The sequence below is a fragment of the Prenolepis imparis genome, unplaced genomic scaffold (genome assembly GCF_030444845.1).
Source record: "Prenolepis imparis isolate NDT839.2.m4 unplaced genomic scaffold, iyPreImpa1.0 SCAF_14, whole genome shotgun sequence".
NCBI classification, from domain to species: domain Eukaryota; kingdom Metazoa; phylum Arthropoda; class Insecta; order Hymenoptera; family Formicidae; genus Prenolepis; species Prenolepis imparis.
In genome coordinates this window covers 9,783,277-9,806,406 of record NW_028141172.1, presented here as the reverse complement: position 1 = coordinate 9,806,406, position 23,130 = coordinate 9,783,277, and the positions used below count along the sequence as shown (strand labels likewise).

General features: G+C 29.5%; 2 protein-coding genes across 2 annotated transcripts; one reads left to right on the top strand and one right to left on the bottom strand.

Annotated features, from left to right (window-relative positions):
- Positions 1-6,733: 6,733 nt before the first annotated feature.
- On the bottom strand, positions 6,734-7,081 carry LOC145945116 (serpin B3-like). Its single transcript, XM_083053946.1, has one exon. It carries the CDS (start codon positions 7,079-7,081, stop codon positions 6,734-6,736), a length of 348 nt encoding a protein of 115 aa, XP_082910072.1.
- A 4,185-nt stretch (positions 7,082-11,266) lies between these two features.
- LOC145945115 (uncharacterized) lies at positions 11,267-22,850 on the top strand. Its single transcript, XM_083053945.1, has 6 exons — positions 11,267-11,307; positions 11,774-11,942; positions 19,495-19,640; positions 19,743-21,018; positions 21,137-21,797; positions 21,904-22,850. Exons 1-6 carry the CDS (start codon positions 11,267-11,269, stop codon positions 22,848-22,850), a joined length of 3,240 nt encoding a protein of 1,079 aa, XP_082910071.1.
- Positions 22,851-23,130: the final 280 nt, after the last annotated feature.

The following is a 23,130-nucleotide window of genomic DNA, read 5'->3' as shown; positions in this document are numbered from 1 at the left end:
GGTAAAATGTCCGCTTTCAGCAATATTGCAATACAATATTGTAGCAATATTGCAATGTAATATATATATTTTAATGTGCTTTGTAATGACATAATAATTGGTATTTTTACATTCTAACGATCTATTGTCCTATCTACACCTAATAACACTGAAAAAACAATTTTGTTGACATAACCAAAATTTGGTAAACCGTTCCAAATAATTTGGTTAATATATGATTAACCAAATATTTTATTGTTCCAACTAAAATAAAATAAAAAACATTTCAAAAACGTGTATAGTAACTATATATATATATATATATATATATATATATATATATATGTGTGTGTGTGTGTGTGTGTGTGTGTGTGTGTGTGTGTGTGTGTGTGTGTGTAAGTTGATAATAATTCCTTATTTTAATATTTTATAATTCACAAGCGCCCAGTAAACACAAAGTAACAGTAACATAACATCAATGTTATTATTTCCCACTCAACAATGTAATTGTTACGTACAAGGCATGTTATATTGCAGTTACATTATTGAGTGGGAAATTATAACATTAATGTTATGTTACTTTTACTTTGTGTTTACTGGGCGGTCATCACCCATCCAAGTATTAACCGTGCCAAACGCTGCTTACCTTCAGTGATCGGACGAGAACTGGTGCTGTTGTTGAAGCTGTTTAAGTTGTTTATTATGCCAATTTGAGTAACAATTTTTACAAAATTATATAATAAACAAGTTTTTACATGTATGACTGTTGGCAATATTTTATAATTTAAAATACTTGTATATAATACTTTTTTTTATGAAGGTATTCTAATTTGCACATAATATTATACATATATGCAATTAATAAACTGATTTTTTGAAAATATTTTTTAATAATATTCAAATTTTATATATATATATATATAACTTTACAATGTTGCTGCAACATCATTATCGCATTATTGCAGCAACGTTCCATATTTATATTTCAATAATGTTGCTGCAATATTGCATTGCAATATGCAAGATTGCAATATTGCTGCAAGGTCCTGTGCCTATAAGTTTCGAATCTTTAATTTGCATAAAAATATACATAATTTTTGTTACCGCTTAATTGATAATTTAAAATCGCAAAGTTTTTATTTAATAAGTATCTTCTCGTGGCATGTCATACAATGTGACCTGAAAATTTCGACTTATTTTCCTATATGACTTCCATCATTCAATGCAAAAATGTATCAAATTTATTTACCTCTAAATGTAGATTTTCAAGTGATGCAGTAATATTATCTTCAATCGAAAGTATACTTTCATTCTCGAAATCGTGTGCAGCCAAAGGTTCGGTTGCCTAGAATCAAGAACATCAAATGTTTGTGAGATCTCTATTTATTCTTAATCAAAAAACTTGGGTTATTTCTCTAAATTATTTTATACATATTTTTATTTATGCGGGCTGAATCTTTATTATATTCTAAAATCGCGTCAAGTTACTTTCATTTAAATTAATTTATATGAAAAAGAAACAAAGTTATATTACTCGATAAGCAAGATTTCTGAATTTTATTAAAGAATCCATTCTTTAATAGATTGCTCAATGACATATTTAAAGTATCAAATTTTCAAATCTCTATTTCGCTTATAAATATATATATATTCTTTCTTACCGCTTAATAAGTATTTTAGAGTCTCAAAATTTTTATTTAAATGTACTTTTACATGTTATGTCATTTAATTGTGACTTGAAAATTTCGACTTATTTTCCTATATAATTTTCATCATTTAATGCAAAAAGCATCAGAATTATTTACTTCTAATGGTACATCATGGGAGGTTGATGCTGAATTTGTTGAATTTGAGAAATATTTATCAAAATTAACAGTATCTATCAAGTCATATTTCGAGACATCCGTTAAATAAAGGATATGTTTTAGACGCTGTTCAATGGTACCGCTGGACGTAAGATAAACCGAAAATAGTGCTTCATATATGTTATAGGGACTGAAGACGTAGTTGCCTTTCGGCTTGATGTTCATATATACACGCAGACATTTAATCGAGAACTTGAAAAGCGCCGACATTATTTTATCTGCCAAATAAAGAAAAATTAATATTCTAAAAAAGGTCAAAACTGACAAAAGATATTTATTAAAGTGATATAATCATAATAAAATTAAAATTATATTATTACATTATAATTAAAATTATTAAATCAATTATAACAATGTTTTATAATAATACTTAAAATCTAAAAGTAATTAATAATTACATATTATTAAATAATATAACGTGTTTGAATTTTTCTGTAATGACATGAAATACGTTAAAACAACATATGTATGGAGATAATCAAAAGAGAAAAAAAAAAAGAGATTCGCAAATATATTGTTATCTATGTTTACTAACAAGTCTACATAAAAATTACGTTAAATACATAAATAATTCTAAAAATATTATTTTGCTTATATTTCCAATAAATAGAATAAACGAATAATTTGAAATCGGTGAATTATTGATTAAATTTAATAATAATATTTAATACTTAACAATAATGATATGACATTGTGCAATTATTCTATATATCGAAAAATCTAAATTTTATTCACATATACTTTCTGTCTATGCAGTAAAAGTCGTACGTTAAAATTGAACTTATTTTATTACTTTAATGTAATGAAACATGAGACTCGCTATGCAATGTTCACTAAATTATATCGAAATGTATAAAATTAACTAAAAAAAGTGTGTTATAAAATAATATAACACAAAGGAAATATTAGCATTGTATATCTAAGGCCCTGCGCACAATAGAAAAAATATTAGGAATAAATATTAAATAGTAGGAATAAGAAATATTTTAAAATAATAAAATCGGAAAAACTCTAATATAAAAATACAAATTCGGGTATAAAAGACTCTTAGTAGTTTATTAGCTCTTATTAGTCCTTTATACTCGAATTTGTATTTTTATATTAGAGTTTTTCCGATTTTACTATTTTAAAATAATTCTTATTCCTAATATTTAATATTTATTCCTAATATTTTTCCTATTGTGCGCAGGGCCTTAACTATTTGTTTGTGTGAAAACGGAATCAAAATTGTCTGAACTTGTGAAAGATATTTCGACTCACCAATTTTCTCCTTTGACATTTGTTGCTCCATTTTAGCTCTACGGTAGCAAAACAGTGACAAACTTGCTTTGGCTGTGTCTCGATATCATGTAGCCGTTTTTAAGTATGTATATTATGTAGCGCACGTGTATATATTGTCGTCGAATTTAATTTGAGCGCGAGAAATTAAATGGAATATGACTTAAAGCGTTTGTACATTTTCATCTAAAATTTTTTTTACATTTTTAGGGTCATATCTAATACAAATCTATAAATTTTGACTCATTTTTATCATATAATGCAAAATTATGTTAAAACTAACCTAAATATGTCTTATAACATTTATTCAATGACTATGTTAAAATGTCGTTTAATATATTATGTTTAACAAAAAGAAATTATAATCTGCAGTGTGGTATTATCTAATTCTTACGTTTATTCGAGTCTACTTTTTTAAATAAAAGCTGAAAAAATAATACTTTACAATTAAATATATCTAAAAAAATACTTATATATCAAAACATAAATTTACTTAGATTATGAAAATTATAATATATTAATATGTTATAATGTCTTATCTACGATTAATATTTTTTGACAGAAATCAGCTGACAACTGTCAAAAATATTAAACGAGTTTAAAAACTTTATATTATTTTTTTTTAAATAACATTTTATAAATATAAAATAGAAGAATGGCGCGGCTGGTAACGCGCATTTGTGTTGTTCTAGTGTTGTAATTAAATCTCAAAGTAATAATATATTATAAAAATGAAAATAGTAATATGTTGTAAATAATATATTATAATTCTTTGTTCTCGATTAATATTTTCTGACAGAATTCAACTAATAACTGTTGAATATGTTAGAAAAATATGCTATAAAATATTTCATAAAAATTAAAATAATAATATGTTTTTTAAATAGTATTATAACATATTATTTAAAACATGTTATTATTTTTATTTTTATAAAATATTTTATAACATATTTTTCTAACATATTTAACAGTTATCAGTAGTTATCAGGATTACTTGTGAGCTGTCTTGTTAAAATTGTTGACAAATTCAAAATTTTGTCGTAAAATTTTTAAATATAGTAATAAAGCATAATATTTTTTAAAATAATATTTCTTAATAATTATGTTATTGATAACTCGTAATTATTTATCATTTTTATATTTTTTAAATTGAATATTTATTTTTGCAAACATTTATGTGTGTTTTCTATATTCTTAAATATCATCATGTTACTTTACTTAAATTAATCTAAATTACAGTAATATTTTGATAAAAAAAGGGGGAGTTCTGCATTATAAGTTATCTATCATTAAAAGTCTGTTTACTAACAAATTTAAGACGTGTTGAAGCTTGAATCATTATTTTGTTGAAAAATATATATATTTCCTTTTTGTCATCGCTATATTATCTCTTCATCAATCTTTCAGATTGGGAAAGATTTCGTTTCATAATTGCTTATACATTTTATACAGTCTGTCGTGCAAACGTTGACTCTTTCCATTATAGTAGCCAGCATGTAATGCAAAAATGCGTCAGAAATATTTACATCTAAATTTATCTTTAAATTACTACAATCTATCAAGTCAAATTTGCTGATCTACGATAATTGAAGGATGTTCTTTAAATGCTTTTCAATAACACCACTAAAAACTAAATATATAATGAGAAGTCCGTCATATATGCAACGCGGACTGAAGGCAAAATTCTTTTTCTGTTAAATTATTCTAACCCATAAAGATATTTGATCGCGAACTGGAAACGTCCCTTCTTTATTAGGTTTCCTGATGATCAGAAAAGATAAATAAAAAAAAATCAAATTGACAAAAAGAAATGTTAGATAAGAGATAAGTGTTAATTATAATAAATTACAAAGTATACTTTCTAACGTGAAAGCTGAAAAAGTCATAATTTTAAATTAAATTTATTGAGTATATATATCTAAAACGCGAGAATATATGTATACGTGAAACTAGAGTATTTAAATGTAACAAATTGGAAGACTTGGCCAATAAATTATATCAAAATAAAAATTCACACTTTACGACAATACATAAAATAATAACAGAAAAATCTATAAATCGATGATAAAATTACAGGGACGAAAGTATGGCCCACGTGAAGTGCACAAGTATTTTATTTGAAAACTTTGATCGCAATATTACTTAGCAACTGTAATCTTGTTTTAGTAGAGCTAGTTTATTAGCGTTAATTGCTATCGGAAGGAATTTTTGCACTAAAGCCGAATGTGAGATATCTTTCTCCTCTTAATATATGTATCTTGACCCGAAATTCTTTTACTATTTTCAAATCTGAAATCGTTCTCTCGTTTGATTCTTCGTTTCGGATTGAAGACAAGCGTGCTATCATAACATCACAAATTATAACAAATTATAACATACACATATACACGAATACAAAACACATTCACTTACTGTCCACAAGCAAAACATTAAAACATATCATTTGATATTAATGTATAAAAAATTTCAATTTATTTATACTTATATTAGTATTCGTTATCTCATACATTGTGCTACAATTATGAATCTAAAGAAATACATAGCATCTCTATATATATAGTGTACGTCAAATGAAAAAAGAATCAAAAATTTATCGATTCTGATAATGTTGAACGCTAGAAAAAAAAATGATTTATGTAAATATAATATATATAATATGTTATCAAAGATATAAGATATAATTATATTTACTAACTATAGCAATACTATAACATAATTCAAATAGAGTTAAGCACAGCACATATTTATAAAAGAAAAATAATTTTAACTTTTTTCTTTTACATTACGATAGCACATTTAACGTTTTACAAATTTTGTATGTAATATTTTAATATATATTCTATAAATAATACTGAATTTCGACAGATAATTATCTTTTGGCTTCCAAATGTTTTTTCCATAAAATCCGGAAAAAGTAATTCAATGATGTACATTTATGACAGAAATTTTATTCATATACATGTATACGTGTATATATGTATACACACATATAAATATGAATATGTATACATATATATATGTATATATATATGTACATGAATGTACATGTATGTATATGTATGTACATGAATATGTACGTGGTGTGTGTGTATATAAATATACATATATATACATTCATACATATATTTACTGGTTCATCGAAATTTAGCATTTACATATTATAAGATCATAATATCAAGGCTATTTAATGTTAGTTACATGTTTTTTAGTTCAGTTTATTAAAAACAATTTTTAAACAATGAAATTCAAATACAAGTATAGATTAATGCAAATCATCTAACAGATTATATGTCCAAAATATTTTGGAGAATACAAATTTTCTTTTTTTTTCAATTTTCAGATAAATGATATAAATGCCAAGCGAACATAAATTTGTATGATACACTTGAATAGTATTTCTTCGGTCTCCAAATTTTAAACATAAATTGTTCATAGAGTATATCGCGCACGAGCGATAATGCATATTAACTGAAATTGACAAAAAATTGACTCATAAATAACAAAATATAGTTAGAATAATTACAACATCTTCCAATAACTATACAGATCTGTTACTAGTAGCCGTTCCATAGTCCACGTCCGATTTGTGTACCTCTGCAGTTAATCTGCATTTAACTCTTCCAAATCTCGGAATTGATCTCGTTATGTTCATTAAAAACGCCGACAAAGAGGATGTCTTCGTGCAGTTTGTCATAAATCAGCCAAACAAACGGCACATCGTGATTCACGTCGGTTATCGTGTTGCTCGAAGAGGGCTTTTGTCCGGTGATCAAGGTGATCGCAGCTGCGTTGACGTTCTCCTTCGTGACCTTGATGTGAGCACGATGCACGACATTACCGAAGTGCACACTTTCATCGTCTCTCGTGAAGAAATGATCCACACGAATCGCGTCGGGCATAAATAATTGTTTGGCGTCTAGTGCTCGCAGCAGATCATTCATATTCAAATTTTTCTCCATTTCGAAGATCAATGCAAAGACGAATAACGCGTAGCATGTGAACTCATATCATGTTTTAGTATTTCCCGAAGTTTGTAAATTCCCTCGTCAGTCGACAATCGTTCAATCAATTCCCAAAGGCTAATAGTGCTGCCGTAGTCCAGTCTGCCGTTGGTGTACGATTCAGATAAAGAAGGTGACAACATATACAGCGACGTGCAACCATCATTGATAGGGAACTCGCTTACGTTCATTCCAAATTCATTATTAAAAACTAAAAAAAAATCCATATAACATTTTATATTTTCAAGAATTAGAAATTATTTTGTCTTAATTCCAAAAAAGTAAGAATAAAATAAGTGGCAATAAAATGCGATAAAAATTATTATTTTATTCTTAACAATTTCAAACATTGATGAAAAATTTTTATACTAAAATTTAATTTCAATGCATAATTTTTTCATGCGCCTTTTCGTCAACATATGGATACCAACTGTCTTTGATACATTACACTGCGACAAATTCTTTTTAGCAGCTGTTGAGCATTCGAACATTATTTCCCGTTATATTTTAGAAATTTTTTAAATATAAAGGACCATTGTTTCTGGCGATGGAAAATTTCGACTCATTTTTAACATATAATATATATGGTTATCCGTTAATTGACGAAAGGGATAAGACGGTGTTTTGTACGAAATAAATTAAGTCGACAAAATATGTTTTGTTTACAATTAATTAAAAAAATTTAACAATATAATAAAATTTACGGTATGTAAAAACATGTGAAAAGAAAAGATGGCATGCTCACCGGTTGTACACATCAATTCGGCAGAAATAGTCGATACTCTTGATGGTTGACAAGTCGAGGAAGTTTCGAGTCTTCGACCATAGAAATAGTGTGTGCTCATCAAAACGATGTTCATATTTTTATTTGTTGCCCTTAATTTTACCGGATTACGAATGTGATTCTCTGTCAGACGTTGTATATCTTTATTGATAATTTTATCTGTATTCTCGATATTATTGCTGCTTAAGGATACGAATTCACTGTTGAAAATTTTGTTCATCGGTGAAAGATTTACAGAAGACTTACTGTTTATAATAACACATCTATTTAGAGTCTCGTAATCGGGATTTTGATATGTTTTCTAGAACATCAAAGAAAATGTCTGTAAGATCCCTATTCATTTTTAAATAAAAGACTTATGTCATTTCTCTAAACTGTTTCGTTTACACGTTTATTTAGGTTGATTCTTTATATTATATTTTAAAATCACACAAGTTATTTCAATCAAACTAATCTATATAAAAAAGAGTCAAAATTAGATATTAGGAGAAGCAAGGTTTTTGAATTTTACTAAAAAATTATTTATTAAAAGATTGTGCTCGATAATATATTTAAAATGTATCAAAGTTTTGAAATCATATTTGTCTGATAAAAAAAATTTTTTTAGTTATTATCGCTATTATACTGCTTAATATATTTGTCAGAGTTGCAAAGTTTCTATTTAATAAATATCTTTACATGTTGTTTTATACAATGTAGAATAAAAATTTTGACTCTTTTATTATTATTATTTCCATTATTTAATGCAAGAATGCGTCAAAAGCATTTACATCTGTTTTTGTGCGATAAATATTTCTTACGTATTTATTAAAATTAATATTATTTATCAAGTCATATTTCGAGACGTTCTCCAAATGAAGAATTTGTTTTAGACAATTTTCAATGTCACCACTGGAGATAAGGTAAAACGACAGAAGTCCCTCGTATATGTTATATGGACTAAAAACAAAATCGTTCTTCGGCTTGAGCTTTATATATTTATTCAGACTTGTGATTGCAAACTTAAAAAGTGCTTCCTTCATTATATTCTCTGGCAAATAGAAAAAAAAAGAATATAGAGAAAGATCAAATAAAATTGATTAAAAAATTATATTAGAAATACAAATTCTGAATAAATTATAATTAAAATTTATAAATTAATTATAACAATTAGCAATATTTGAAATTAAATGGATGTAAATACAGTATGTAATAAACTAAAATTTTTTCGACATTTATTTTGAATATATATATAGAAAAATTTTTATAATATTTTAATAATTAAATATTTGACTCAAAATACGATAAAATCAATATACATATAATGATAATCAAAAAAGAAATGGATTTTTACATATGTTTACTAACATATCTATTTTGTTAAATGTAACGAACTTTTTGAATAGTATGTTGATTATATTTCCAGCAAGTAAAATAAACGCAAAATTCAAAATCGGTCGATTATTATTGATGAAATTTAATAGTAATATTTAATACTTAAAAATATATGTATAGAAGAAATGATATATTCTGCAATAATTCTATATATCTAAACATCTGACATTTATTCAAATATATTTTTAATACGAAGTGATATACGAAGTGAAAGTTGTAACCTTAACATTAAACTTATTTCGTGCATATCTAGTATGCAAAACGATTCGCTAAAATATTGTTAATACCGGTAAACATCAAAATAATATACGCGACTCTACTTGAATCTAAAGAATTGCGAGACTTGCTATGCGATGCTCGCGCTATTACATGGAAATATAGTAAATTACCTAAGAATAATTTGTTAAAAAATAATAATATTAGCACAAAAGAAATATTAGCGCTCTATATCTTAATTATCTGTTTATGAAATCGGGAATCAAAATTGTTTAATTTTGTAAAATATCTTTCGACTCACCAAATTCCTCCTGTTCATTTTCCAGTTCCATTTTTGGCTGTACAGTAATAAAACCGTGGCAAACTTTCTTTGTGTATTTGTGCCTCGATGTAACCACTGCTTTTATATATGTATTTATATTACGCTGAGCACGCGTAAATTGTCATCGGATATGTGCGAAAAATTTTGGACTATTATCCATTATGACTATCAGTATCATAACATATAGAGACACACGAATATCAACACACATATTCACATATACACATAAACGGAATTTCAAAATAAATCATTTGAAATTAATGTGCAAAATTCAAAATTTATTATGTTAACATATAAAATTTATCTATAATTATATAAATATTTGTTATCTCATACATCATGATACATATATGAAAATATAAAGAAATAAATAGACATTTATTTATATTGCAAACGTCATGTAAAGAAAAGTCAAAAATCTATCGATTCTGTTAATGTTGAACCATAGAAAAGAAGATTTAGAATTAATATAAATTATCGAAAATATAAAGTATAATGCTATTACCTATAGCAATATTTTAGCAAAATTGAAATAGAGTTAAGTTTATCGCATGGTTACACAAATTTAAGGGAGGGAATCAATTAAAGTTTTTTTTTATTACATTATAACAGCACAATTGACATTTCTACAAATTTTGTAGATTATTAAATATGTTATTTAAATATGTACGCAATAATATATAATGTTAAATTTCGACTACATATATTATTTTATCGCTTCCAAATGTTTCTTATATAGAATTCGAAAAATATAATTTAATAACATTATTAGTTTTATTAGTTTATCGAAATTTAACATTTACATATCATCAAACAGTAATATTAACGCTTTTTAATGTTAGTTATATGTTTTTCTCTACAGATAATTAAAATAAAATAAAATTGTAAAGCAATGAAATTCAAATGCAAGAATAAATTTATGAGAAACATAAAACAGGCTATATTTCCGAAAAACTTTGAAGGATACGAGATCTTCTGTTTTACTCCAACTCTTCAAATAAAATCATAAATTTAGCATAAGAAAACATAAATTTATGTAACCCAAAAGATTGATTTATTTCATCTGTCTCGGAATTTTTAACAGTAGTTGATCATTGAGTTTATCTCGCGTTTGAAATATAATGTATCTTAACTCGAATCGACAAAATGACTTGAAACAAATAGTTTCAAGAATTAAAATACTTTTAAATAATTATTCGTAAACGTTTTATAGTAGTTATATTTTCCAACGAATAAATAAGTTTTATATTATTTAAAATATTTCATTATTTTAATTTTTACAATATATATTATTAATTAAAAATTTAATTAGCAAATTGACGCTTTAGCTGATTTCAGCTGATTCTGAAAAATATTAATCTAGTTTAAACAAAATTTATATTATTTGTAATTAAAAATTTATATTATTTTTTTAAATATAAAATTTTTATAAATATAAAATAGAAGAATGGCGCAGCTGGTAGCGCGCACTTGTGTTGTTCTAGTGTTGTAATTAAATCTCAAAGTAATAATATATTATAAAAATTAAAATAGTAATATATATGTTGTAAATAATATATTATAATTCTTTGTTCTCGATTAATATTTTTTGACAGAATTCAACTGATTTTTTCCTCGGACGCGCCTTTCCTCGAAGGCGGAAACAAATTTTTTCATCAATAAAATCGTAATTAGTCTCGATGTTGTGATTATCACGATTATCAAAAGATTCTTGTAGAAAATTCTATTTTTTTGTTCGCATTTTCTGTTTTAGATTTAAATACTGAATTTTTATGCATTGCATAATTAATTATTATATATTATTTTTTATGCATTGTGATTGCAATGCATGCATAAAAATATGTGAATTAATTATGCAATGCATAAAAATTCTTTATTTAAATCTTAACAGAGAACAAAAAAAATAGAATTTTCTACAAGAATCTTTCGATCAAAATATCTGCGCTTCCATTAGATTCGTGCGTCTGTACACATCTACCACGCTCAACGTCTCGCGCAAGATTGACCGCAAGACTCTGAGAAGCGGTGTCGCCAAGCGCACCCCATACGTCCTTCGCGCTGCGCGTTTCGCGCGAGACGTACAGGCTACGCTTGGCGATACCGCTGCTTACCAGAATCTTGCAGTCAGTCTCACGCGAGATATGCAGCGTGGAGGTGGTGGATAAAGTATTATAGCATATTATTTACAACATATTACTGTTTTAATTTTTATAACAGTATATTTAATTTTTATTACGATGAAATTTAATTATCAAATTTATGCTTTATTAATATTTTTTGACAAAAATTAGCTGATAAAAGCGTTAATTTGATAATTAATTTTTAAAATAATAATATATTATAAGAGTTAAAATATAATAATTTTATAAATAATATGTTATAATAAACTCCAATATTTTTTGATAGAAATCAACTGATAACTGTTAAATACATATATTATAAAAATATGTTATAAAACATTTCATAAAAGTTAAAATAATAATATGTTTCAAATAATGTTATAATATTATAAACTCGATTAATATTTATTACGCAGTTATCAACTGATGTCTGTCGAAAAATATTAATCGAGTTTATAGTGTATAACGTATTATTTAAAACATATTATTATTTTAATTTTTATGAAATATTTCATAACATATTTTTATAACATATTTAAGAGTTATCAGTAGTTATTAGTTCTTGAGTAGGATTACTTGTGAGCTGTCTTTTTAAAATCGTTGAAAGATTCAAAACTTTGTCTTATCGTTTATGAAAAGTTTGGATTTAATTAATAGTATTAATATTGTTTTTACAATAATAAATTTTTAATATATTAATAAAGTATTAATATTTTTTTAATAATATTTTTTAATAATTATGTGATTGATAACTCGTAATGAAGAAATTATATTCTACAATTAATTTTATATAAAACAGAAATATATATATAACAAAATAATATATGTCGATGGTTGAAAAAAACAATTCGATCTTAAATTGAGTATCATCGCGTTAATTATATGTATAAAGCAATTCGTAAAAAAAGCTGACATTATTAACAAAATAAATTAATATTATTACGGTAATGTTAATGTGTGTGTCGAGTGTAATTTATGCGTAGTTGAGCTAAATGTGAAATATTGTTGTTTTTCTTGTATATCCTGACCTGATATTTTTTTCTACAATTCTCAAATCTAAAACCGTCCTCTCGCTTGATTCTTGATTCTGTACTGAATACAACAATTCTATCAGATTCGTATAATTATTATGCACATATACACACAAATACAAACACATTCATATACACATAAACGAAACATTTCATTGAATTTTAATGCCAAAGAATTTTAATTTATTTATAATTATATAAATATATGTCATCTCGTACATCGTGATACAATTATGAAAATGTGAAAAATAGAGAGACACCTATATTCGTACGATATATATATATATATAGCGTACAAACTCTTTCAAATGAAAGAGGAGTCAAATATCAATTATTGCTGGATCATAAATAGGAAGGTTGTAAATATAATATAATATAAAAAAAAAATTAACTATAATGCTATAGCAATATTATAGCAAAATTGAAGCAGATGAGTTAAGCAGATTGCACAATTATTTTAAATACAAAATTAATTAGCAATTTTGAGCCTGGCGTAGACGGTCGAACGCAAAAATAAAAAACAAAAAGAAAATTAAAATTCTTACTTAACTTATATTAGATAATGTGTACAGACTAATTTACATATTAGCGGACGTTTCGGACCCATTTTTGGGCCATCTTCAGCGCAAATGACATAATTCGAAGAAAGTTATAACATAAAAAATAAACGAAAAAACGATTACTGTAAAGTTACACATCGAGATACTTTCTTTCATCGTCTTGTCCGAGAAAAGCTTTCCGTTCTTAAGTTAAATTAAGATCATCCATAATGGGTCTCTAGGCACATTGTTCCAAGGTTCATGAGCCAAGAAACGACTAGACAGAATGAATGCGTGATACCCCTCTGATAAAAAAAATCGATAGAAAACAATAGGAACCGATACGATCTGTAGAAAATCTTATCGTTTCTTATTGTTTTACTTTTTAGATTTCGAAAGAAATGTTATCGTTTTTTATCGTTTTCTTTCATTCTCTGTAAAAAGCGGATTTAGTCGTTAGAATACGATAAAATTCTTATTGTGATATATTGTTTTGCTTCCTCATAGAGGAAGCTTTGTTTTCGTAAAAAATTTTTTTTTTTCGGATTTCTATGCCAATGTGTTTAGAATGTTCCAAAACATCGAAAAATCACATTTTTACAAAATGTCTGTATGTATGTATGTATGTATGTATCCATCTACGAATTTTTCAAACGTCCATAACTCAAGAACTGCTTGAGCTACAGCGCTTTAATTTTGCACACAAGTAAAGTAGTACAACACTTTTATTTACTGTAATTTTTAGAAAAATTCATAAAGTGTTTTAGATTTTAATACAATTTTAATTTTTTTTAAAAATGGCGTGATTTCTCTAACTTCCGTAAATTTTGAGATATCGGGTTAAATTTTTTTATACAAATAAATTATCATTAAAGGTTGGTTGGTATTGAATTTGGCTTGAATCGGCTAAGTGGTTCTTTTTTTATAAAATTTTGAATTTTTTATAAAAAGGGCGTGATTGCTCTAATTTTCGTAAATTTTGAGATATCGGTTTAAATTTTTTTATACGAATAGATTATCATTAAAGGTTGGTTGGTATTGAATTTGACGAAAATCGGTAAAGGGATTTATTTTTTATGAAATTTTAAATTTTTCAAAAAATGAAAATTTTACGAAAGAAACATACTAAAGGAATATACAAAAGGAAGTACATACATACATACACACATATATATACGTGACAAAAAATGTTATTTTATATGAAACAAGTGAGTGCTTCCTCACCATTCTATTTCGCTCATTAATCTTTCTCTATGAGCAAGCTAGTTTTTCAATTTTGGCTTCCTCATAGAGGAAGCTTAATGAGCGAAATAGAATGGTGAGGAAGCAATGTGCAAATTGGAAACTTGCACATTGCTTCCTCACCATTCTATTTCGCTCATTAAGCTTCCTCTATGAGGAAGCCAAAATTGAAAAACTAGCTTGCTCATAGAGAAAGATTAATGAGCGAAATAGAATGGTGAGGAAGCAATGTGCAAGTTTCCAATTTGCACACTTGTTTCATTGTTTTATTGGAATTTATCAAAAATGATTGAAAATCTATTCGTAATCAATTGTATATTTAGAATAAAAAAGTTTTAAGTTTTTTAACGTACAATTACGAAAAAACCTATAATTTTTAATCATGCATCAACCATAAACAATTGAAAACGTATTTTATAAATGTATTATCGTAAAGTTACAACAGAAAACATCCCTGATAAAAAATCGATAGAAAACAATAGGAACCGATACGATTTGCAAAAACAGTACATTGCAATTACATTGCAGTAATATTACAATCTTGCAAGTTGCATTGTAATACTGTAGGGACATTATAGAAACATATAACTGTAATATTTTATGAAAAATCTTACAGCAACATTCCAAAAATATTATAAAAAAATAGTATTCAGTCAAATCGTTAGTTCCTTCATTTACCGCTATGCGACGCGCGATTCACTATCTATCTCGTACTTAAGTTATAGTCAGGAGAATTATATAAAGTTGATGAAATTAGCTCTAAGACTAAAGGTACAATTGTCTCTTAACTTTAAAATGTCGAGTAAATGCTAGATTTAACGCTTGATGTTATAACATCAATGTTTTATAACATCAGCATAAACTAGAATTTACTTAATTTAAAGTTAATAATTATAGAAATATATATATTTTACTACATTAAATTACTATAAGTAAACATAATGATGAAAGCGCGTAATATATCGAAATAAAAAGTTTTATTTAATATTATTTTTAATATATTGCACCGTAATAATACCATAGTATTACATTGTAATTTTTTTAAAAGCGGAAATTTTACTGTTGCCACATTCTTGCAGTAATATTGCATGAATATTTCACAACTCACATGCAATATTATAATGTTAGATCTATGCAATATGTTTCTACAATCATTCAATGCTGTATGGGTTAGCGAAAAGAAATAATAAGAAACGATAACATATTAATAGGATACTTACGAAAGGAAACGCTAGAGAATCAATCATACATTTACGATATTCTTTCGTTAACTTTCGATTCATGTACGTCCATCATATTCATTAGTGTCCGATTTTAAAATTCATCGAACAGGCGATCCAATTAAACGCAGTTTGTTAGATGTATGATTAATGTATATAATTCGGTATGATAAAACGGTCGCAAGAAAGAATGTTAAATTATTCCAAACTGTTTTAACAAAGATCGTCCGTTAACTCAATCAGTCAGTCGGAATTAAAACGTAAATTTATTAATTTAAATTAATTACGAAAGATTCTTATGGTTTATTACGCAATTTGTGTGTAATTATTCTTAATTTATTCAAAACATTTTAGTACTTTCTTTGGACCATCCTCAGCTTATTGTATAAATAGTGAATGTTGTTTTTTATACATCATACCGAACACGTATTATTAAACGATAAGCTAAAGATGATCCAAAGAAACGCCCATGGAAAAATCTATATTCAAAAATATATTCTAAAATATATTTTATACATATATAAATATATATTAATACATATATAAAATATATAAGTGCATATAAGAAATTAAATCATTTTTTGCCGCTTATAATATATTTATAATATATGCAAAAGTATATATGAAATATAAGTCTGCATATACAAAATTATATAATTTTTTGTTATTAAAAAATATAAATAGTATACAGGGTGTCCCATAATTCGCGAACCACCCGTCAGTTGCAGGTAGAGTAGGTTAAACTGAGTAAAAAAGTCCTACCATTTTGCGATTTTCTCAATAATTAATGAGAAATAAATTAAAGAAAATCAGCCAATTCGAGCGATGATAAGCGTGCAGCGAGAAGAGACAGCCCACTCGGGGGTCCAGAGTTAGCGCTACTCGTATGTAGTTACTGTCTTTTATAAAGCGCTCCACCCCGCTTCATCGCGCGCTTAGCAACCGTGTAACATTATACTGTTTCTTTTCGCCGCATGCTTAGTAACGATATGAAACTGGGCTGTCTTTTCTCGGCGTCGTCACGCGAATTGGCTGATCTTCTTTAATTTATTTCTCATTAATTATTGCGAAAATCGCAAAATGGTAGAGGACTTTTCTATTCAGTTCAACATGCTCTACCTGCAACTGACGGGTGGTTCGCGAATTATGGGACACCCTGTATATTTATGTATACAGGGTGTCCGGTAATAGTCGCATCAACCGTCGTGTGCAGGTAGAGCTAGTTAAACCGAGTAGAAAAGTCCTCTACCATTTTGCGATATTCTCAATAATAAGAGAGAAATAAATTAAAGAAAATCAGCCAATTCGCGCGATGATAAGCGTGCGGCGAGAAGAGACAGCCCACTCGGGGGTCCAGAGTTAGCGCTACTCGTATGGAGTTACTGTCTTTTGTAAAGCGCTCCTCCCCGCTTCATCGCGCGCTTAGCAACCGTGTAACATTATACTGTTTCTTTTCGCCGCATGCTTAGTAACGACATAAAACTGGGCTGTCTCTTCTCGCCGTCGTCACGCGAATTGGCCGATCTTTATTAATTAATATCTCTCTTATTATTGAGAATATCGCAAAATGGTAGAGGACTTTTCTACTCGGTTTAACTAGCTCTACCTGCACACGACGGTTGATGCGACTATTACCGGACACCCTGTATATGTAAAAAGATATTTATACATATGCAAAAATATATTTATATATATATGTAAAAATATATTTATAATATATATGAAATATAAGTTTGCATAAACAAAATTTAATCATTGTTTGCCGTTTAGGGTTATATAACAAATATAAGTAAAGAATATAATATTTGTAATATATGCAAAAATATATACATAATATAAATATAATATATATATTTGTATATATATTATATATATATATAATATATATATATATATAATGTAATATATATATATATATATATATAATATAATTCTATTTATAAAGTTAATATATACCATACATATATGCAAGAATCCTATATTAATATATGTATAACTATATAAAGATTATATGTGATATATATATATATATATATGATAGAAATATATACACATATATTACACACACATATATATATATATATATATACAGGGTGTCCGGTAATAGTCGCATCAACCGTCGTGTGCAGGTAGAGCTAGTTAAACCGAGTAGAAAAGTCCTCTACCATTTTGCGATATTCTCAATAATAAGAGAGAAATAAATTAAAGAAAATCAGCCAATTCGCGCGATGATAAGCGTGCGGCGAGAAGAGACAGCCCACTCGGGGGTCCAGAGTTAGCGCTACTCGTATGGAGTTACTGTCTTTTGTAAAGCGCTCCTCCCCGCTTCATCGCGCGCTTAGCAACCGTGTAACATTATACTGTTTCTTTTCGCCGCATGCTTAGTAACGACATAAAACTGGGCTGTCTCTTCTCGCCGTCGTCACGCGAATTGGCCGATCTTTATTAATTAATATCTCTCTTATTATTGAGAATATCGCAAAATGGTAGAGGACTTTTCTACTCGGTTTAACTAGCTCTACCTGCACACGACGGTTGATGCGACTATTACCGGACACCCTGTATATATATCTTTATACAGTTTAAGTGATATCACACATATATGGAAAAATCCAATTATAATAATATATACAAATTATTATTCAAAATATAGAGCATATATATATATATATGCATATAATATTTATTTGTTATAGATTATATTCAAATTCAATATAATAAAACTATATTTTTACTTACATATATTTTTTAAATATATATATAAATTATATTATGCAAATATGTATTTATATTATACATATATTTCAAAATATATATAATATATTACATATATTTTTACATATATATTTTTCCATGGGGAAAGGACAGAAACGTTCTGAATAAATAAAGAATAATTACACACAAAATATTTGTGTATTAAAATGCCGACGCATCGGCTCTTATTAGTTCATTTCCTTCAATCTTATTATATTATATATCTTTTCATATTTTATATATTTTTTTATATTCTAGTTATTTAAACATTATCATAAAACCATGGTACAACCAGCGCAGTACGATTTATTTGATAATATGTGCAGAAACAATGCATCACTTATAATCAACGAGTTCGCCAAAGAGCTAAAAAATATATCTGAAAAATGTATGGATGTTGGTGTGGACCCGGAGATATAACAAAGGATACTCTTCTTCCGGCACTTGATCCAAAAGCAACAATGATTGGTAAGAGAGAATAATAAATTACGAAAGATTATAACACTCGCACGCGCACACAAACAAACACACAATAATGTAATAACAATTAATATTAATTAATGTTAAAATATATATTATAAAGTGTAGCACGCAGGGCCCTATTTATCGTGCGCGGAGCCCTGCGGGCCAGCGTAGTGCGGCGGCGCAGGCGACAGAAAAAAGCGTAGCGACGACACGCGTCAAGCATGTGACGAAAGCTCTGTTTATTTTGTAATAATAAAATAAGATCCTTAGGGACCTTGAGTTATTTCTTGTGCTACAAATTCAGAAGTGGGATCAAGAATCTAGTACTGCTGTGTGCGTGCGGGAAAATGATCCATCGAGATTAGCACTGCTGTGTGCGTGCGGGACAAAGGACCCATTGAGGTTAGAACTGCCGTGTGCGTGGTCCATCGAGGTGACACGAGGAGGAGCGTGAGAAGGGCGTATCCGTGCAATAGAAATAATAGTTTTCTTAACGCAGCTAGGTGCGCGCGATAAAAAGAAATACGCTCATTTGCGAACTATTGTATTTAGGATGGATCCGGAAGCACTTAGCGTGGCACAGCTAAAAAATATTCTGCGGCAACATAAATTGCCTACATATGGACGTAAAGTTGAATTAATTGCAAGGCTACAGCAGGCGGATCCTTCCGAGGCTTGGATTACCGAGGCGGCCCAGCAACAACCGGTTGAAGATGACCTTGAGGACGGCGGCCAGGAAGAGGAGGCGGCGCAGACAAGAGAGGTTATACCGCCGGTAGGTGAAAATTTATCTCAACGAGAAATGGAATTGTTATCTAGAGAACGCGATATAATGCAAAGAGAGATCGAACTTTTACGTCGGGAAAATGACTTGCTACGAGCGTCTCCAAGGAATAGTTTGTCTACGGTTTCTCGAACTACATTAAATATTAAGAACGTCAGTGATCTTCTCAGCGAGTACAATGGCTCAGGCGATGATTTCGAACGATGGAAGGCTCAGGTCAATTTACTGAGGGATACGTATGAGCTTGACGAAAATGCCGCGAAGGTACTGGTCGGTTCGAAACTGCGGGGGAAAGCAGGCGACTGGTATTTTTCTTTAGTCGAGCATTTGTCAATGAGAGTGGATAGGCTGCTGGAGAAAATGGGCACGATGTTTAACCAGCCCCTGAGCAGATTGGAAAGGAAACGTCAGTTTGAGAATCGAGTATGGGAGAAGAAGGAATCATTTAGCGACTACTGTCACGATAAAGTGATCAAGGGAAATAAAGTTCCTATTGCAGAAGAAGAAATAGTCGATTATATCATCGAGGGGATACCATCGAAGGCTTTAAAAAATCAGGCGAGGATGCACTCTTTCTCTACAGTGCAGGAGTTGACGAAAGCGTTTCAACGAATTTCTTTAGAGGACACCTTTCAGACTCGTCGTGAAGGCTCAGGTTTCAAGAGCTTCACGCCCAGCACTGCCTCTCCGAAGTCGGCCTTGAAAGATAGTCCAAAGCCAAGCACCAGAGGTATTATAAGGTGTTATCAGTGTGGTGAGGCGGGTCATTACGCGAAGGACTGCCCTGCTGGAAACAATAAACTCAAGGAGTCGAACGTGACCAAGAAGATTAGTCCGAGTACTAGAAAGGCCGACCGGCAGGTGGGTCTAGTCAATGAAGGCGAACAATTGACATCAGAGGAAAGCAAATCCGACGGTGACGACCATCCCGAGGAGGACGACGAAATCCATTTCGTGGATGTATATGGAGAACATCGAGACGAATTCCAGAGGATGGCTGATCTACGGGTCCAAGGAGGTGCATCACTTTCATGCACAGCCAGGGTTGACACAGGATGCCCCGATTACTCTCATTCAGGAAAGTTTAATAAATAGTAAAGATTTGCAACCCCCGGGACAGGAATGGAATAGATATCGTGGCATCAATAACTCTAAACTCAAGGTAAAAGGAATAGTCAAAGCCAATATTACTATGGATGAATGTAGCAAACCGATAACTATTGGCGTAGTATCAGATAATACGATGTCTGTTCCGTTACTGGTAGGTAGAGACGCGTTAAAGTCTTTTAATTACCGTTTGACAAATAACCCAGATTTTGATAAAGCGGTGAGCGAAATATTACTTGTTTGTAATGAGTCAAATTGCATTGATATTAATGTAAGTTGCAATGTCCCGGTGAGTACTCGTAAATTGTTTGAGGATACATTTCGCGATTATTATGTAAAACCCGCCAGACCAGAGGTTCCCGAGGTACAAATAAAAGCTACCCTAGTTCTGAAAGATGATAAACCTGTGCCATTCGGTCCGCGAAGGCTAGGTTTTTCAGAAAAAGAAAAAGTCCGGCAGATTTTAGATGATCTGTTGCACAGAAATATAATAAGGAAAAGTGTTTCAGAGTATGCTTCCCCAATTGTGCTAACTCGGAAAAAGACAGGAGATATTAGGATGTGCGTAGATTATCGAGCGCTGAACAAGGTTTTAGTACGCGATAATTATCCACTACCTTTGATCGACGACCAGCTGGATGCGCTGCGAGGCAAACGTTTTTATAGCTCACTGGACCTCAAAGATGGTTTTTATCATTGCGATGGCACCGGAATCGGTAAAGTACACGTCATTTGTAACTCCTTTGGGTCAGTTCGAGTTTTTGAGAATGCCATTTGGCCTTAAGATAGGACCTCAATTATTTCAACGATTTGTGAATGAAGTTATGTCGGAATTAATGAGGGATGGCAATATTGTTATTTATATAGACGATATTCTAGTCGCCACCGAAACATTGGAGTCACACATTGAAATTTTAAAAAAAGTTTTTACCGTTTTAGTTAACAACAAGCTCGAGCTGAAACTAGAGAAGTGTGCTTTTATGTATACAGAGGTGGAATATTTAGGATATAAGGTGTCGAAAGAGGGGATACAACCCACAGACAGGGGTGTTATGGCAGTGCAGAATTTCCCCGAACCCAAGACAATTAAGGAAGCCCATTCTTTTGTTGGATTGGCATCGTATTTTCGGAGATTCATCAAAGATTTCTCTATTATCGCGCGACCACTATATGGCCTTCTTAAAAAGGATACCGCTTTCAAATTTGGAGAATGTGAGAGAAACGCATTCGTAACGTTAAAAAATAAACTAGTAGAAGCACCAATTTTAGCCGTATATAATCCAAAAGCCAGTACGGAGTTACACTGCGACGCAAGTATTCATGGGTTCGGAGCAATTCTGATGCAAAAGCAGAGCGACAATATGATGCATCCCGTGTTTTACTTCAGTCGACGGACTACTGAAGTCGAAGCGCGATACCACAGCTTTGAGCTGGAGACCCTAGCTATTGTGTACGCTTTGCGTAGGTTCCATATTTATTTGCAAGATATACCTTTTGTAATTGTTTCAGACTGCAGTGCCGTCACTCAGACATTAGAAAAACGCGATATTAATGCTCGTATAGCGAGATGGAGCCTCGAACTCCAAAACTTTGATTTTAAGGTGATACATAGATCAGGCTCTAAAATGGCTCACGTTGATGCATTGAGTAGATCTTTCGGAGTTTTAGTGATTGATGACAATCCCTTTGAGTGGAACCTCGTCGTCCTACAGAGCCGAGATTCCAAAATCAAGGATATTGCAAAAAGACTCGAATCAGCGGAGGATTAACAATATGAAATGCGTAACGGATTGATTTATAAGAAGCACGGCGTAAACCTTTTATTTCTTGTACCCGAACAGATGGAAAAACACCTTTTGTTTCGCTACCATAACGAGATGGGCCATGTTGGGCCTGGTAAGATGATCAACGCTATTCGACATACGTACTGGTTCCCCCGAATCCGCGAAAAATGCGAGGAACATGTACGATATTGTCTAAAGTGTATATCATTTTCGCCTGTATCTGGTAAACCTGAAGGATATTTACATCCAATTCCGAAAGGAAATC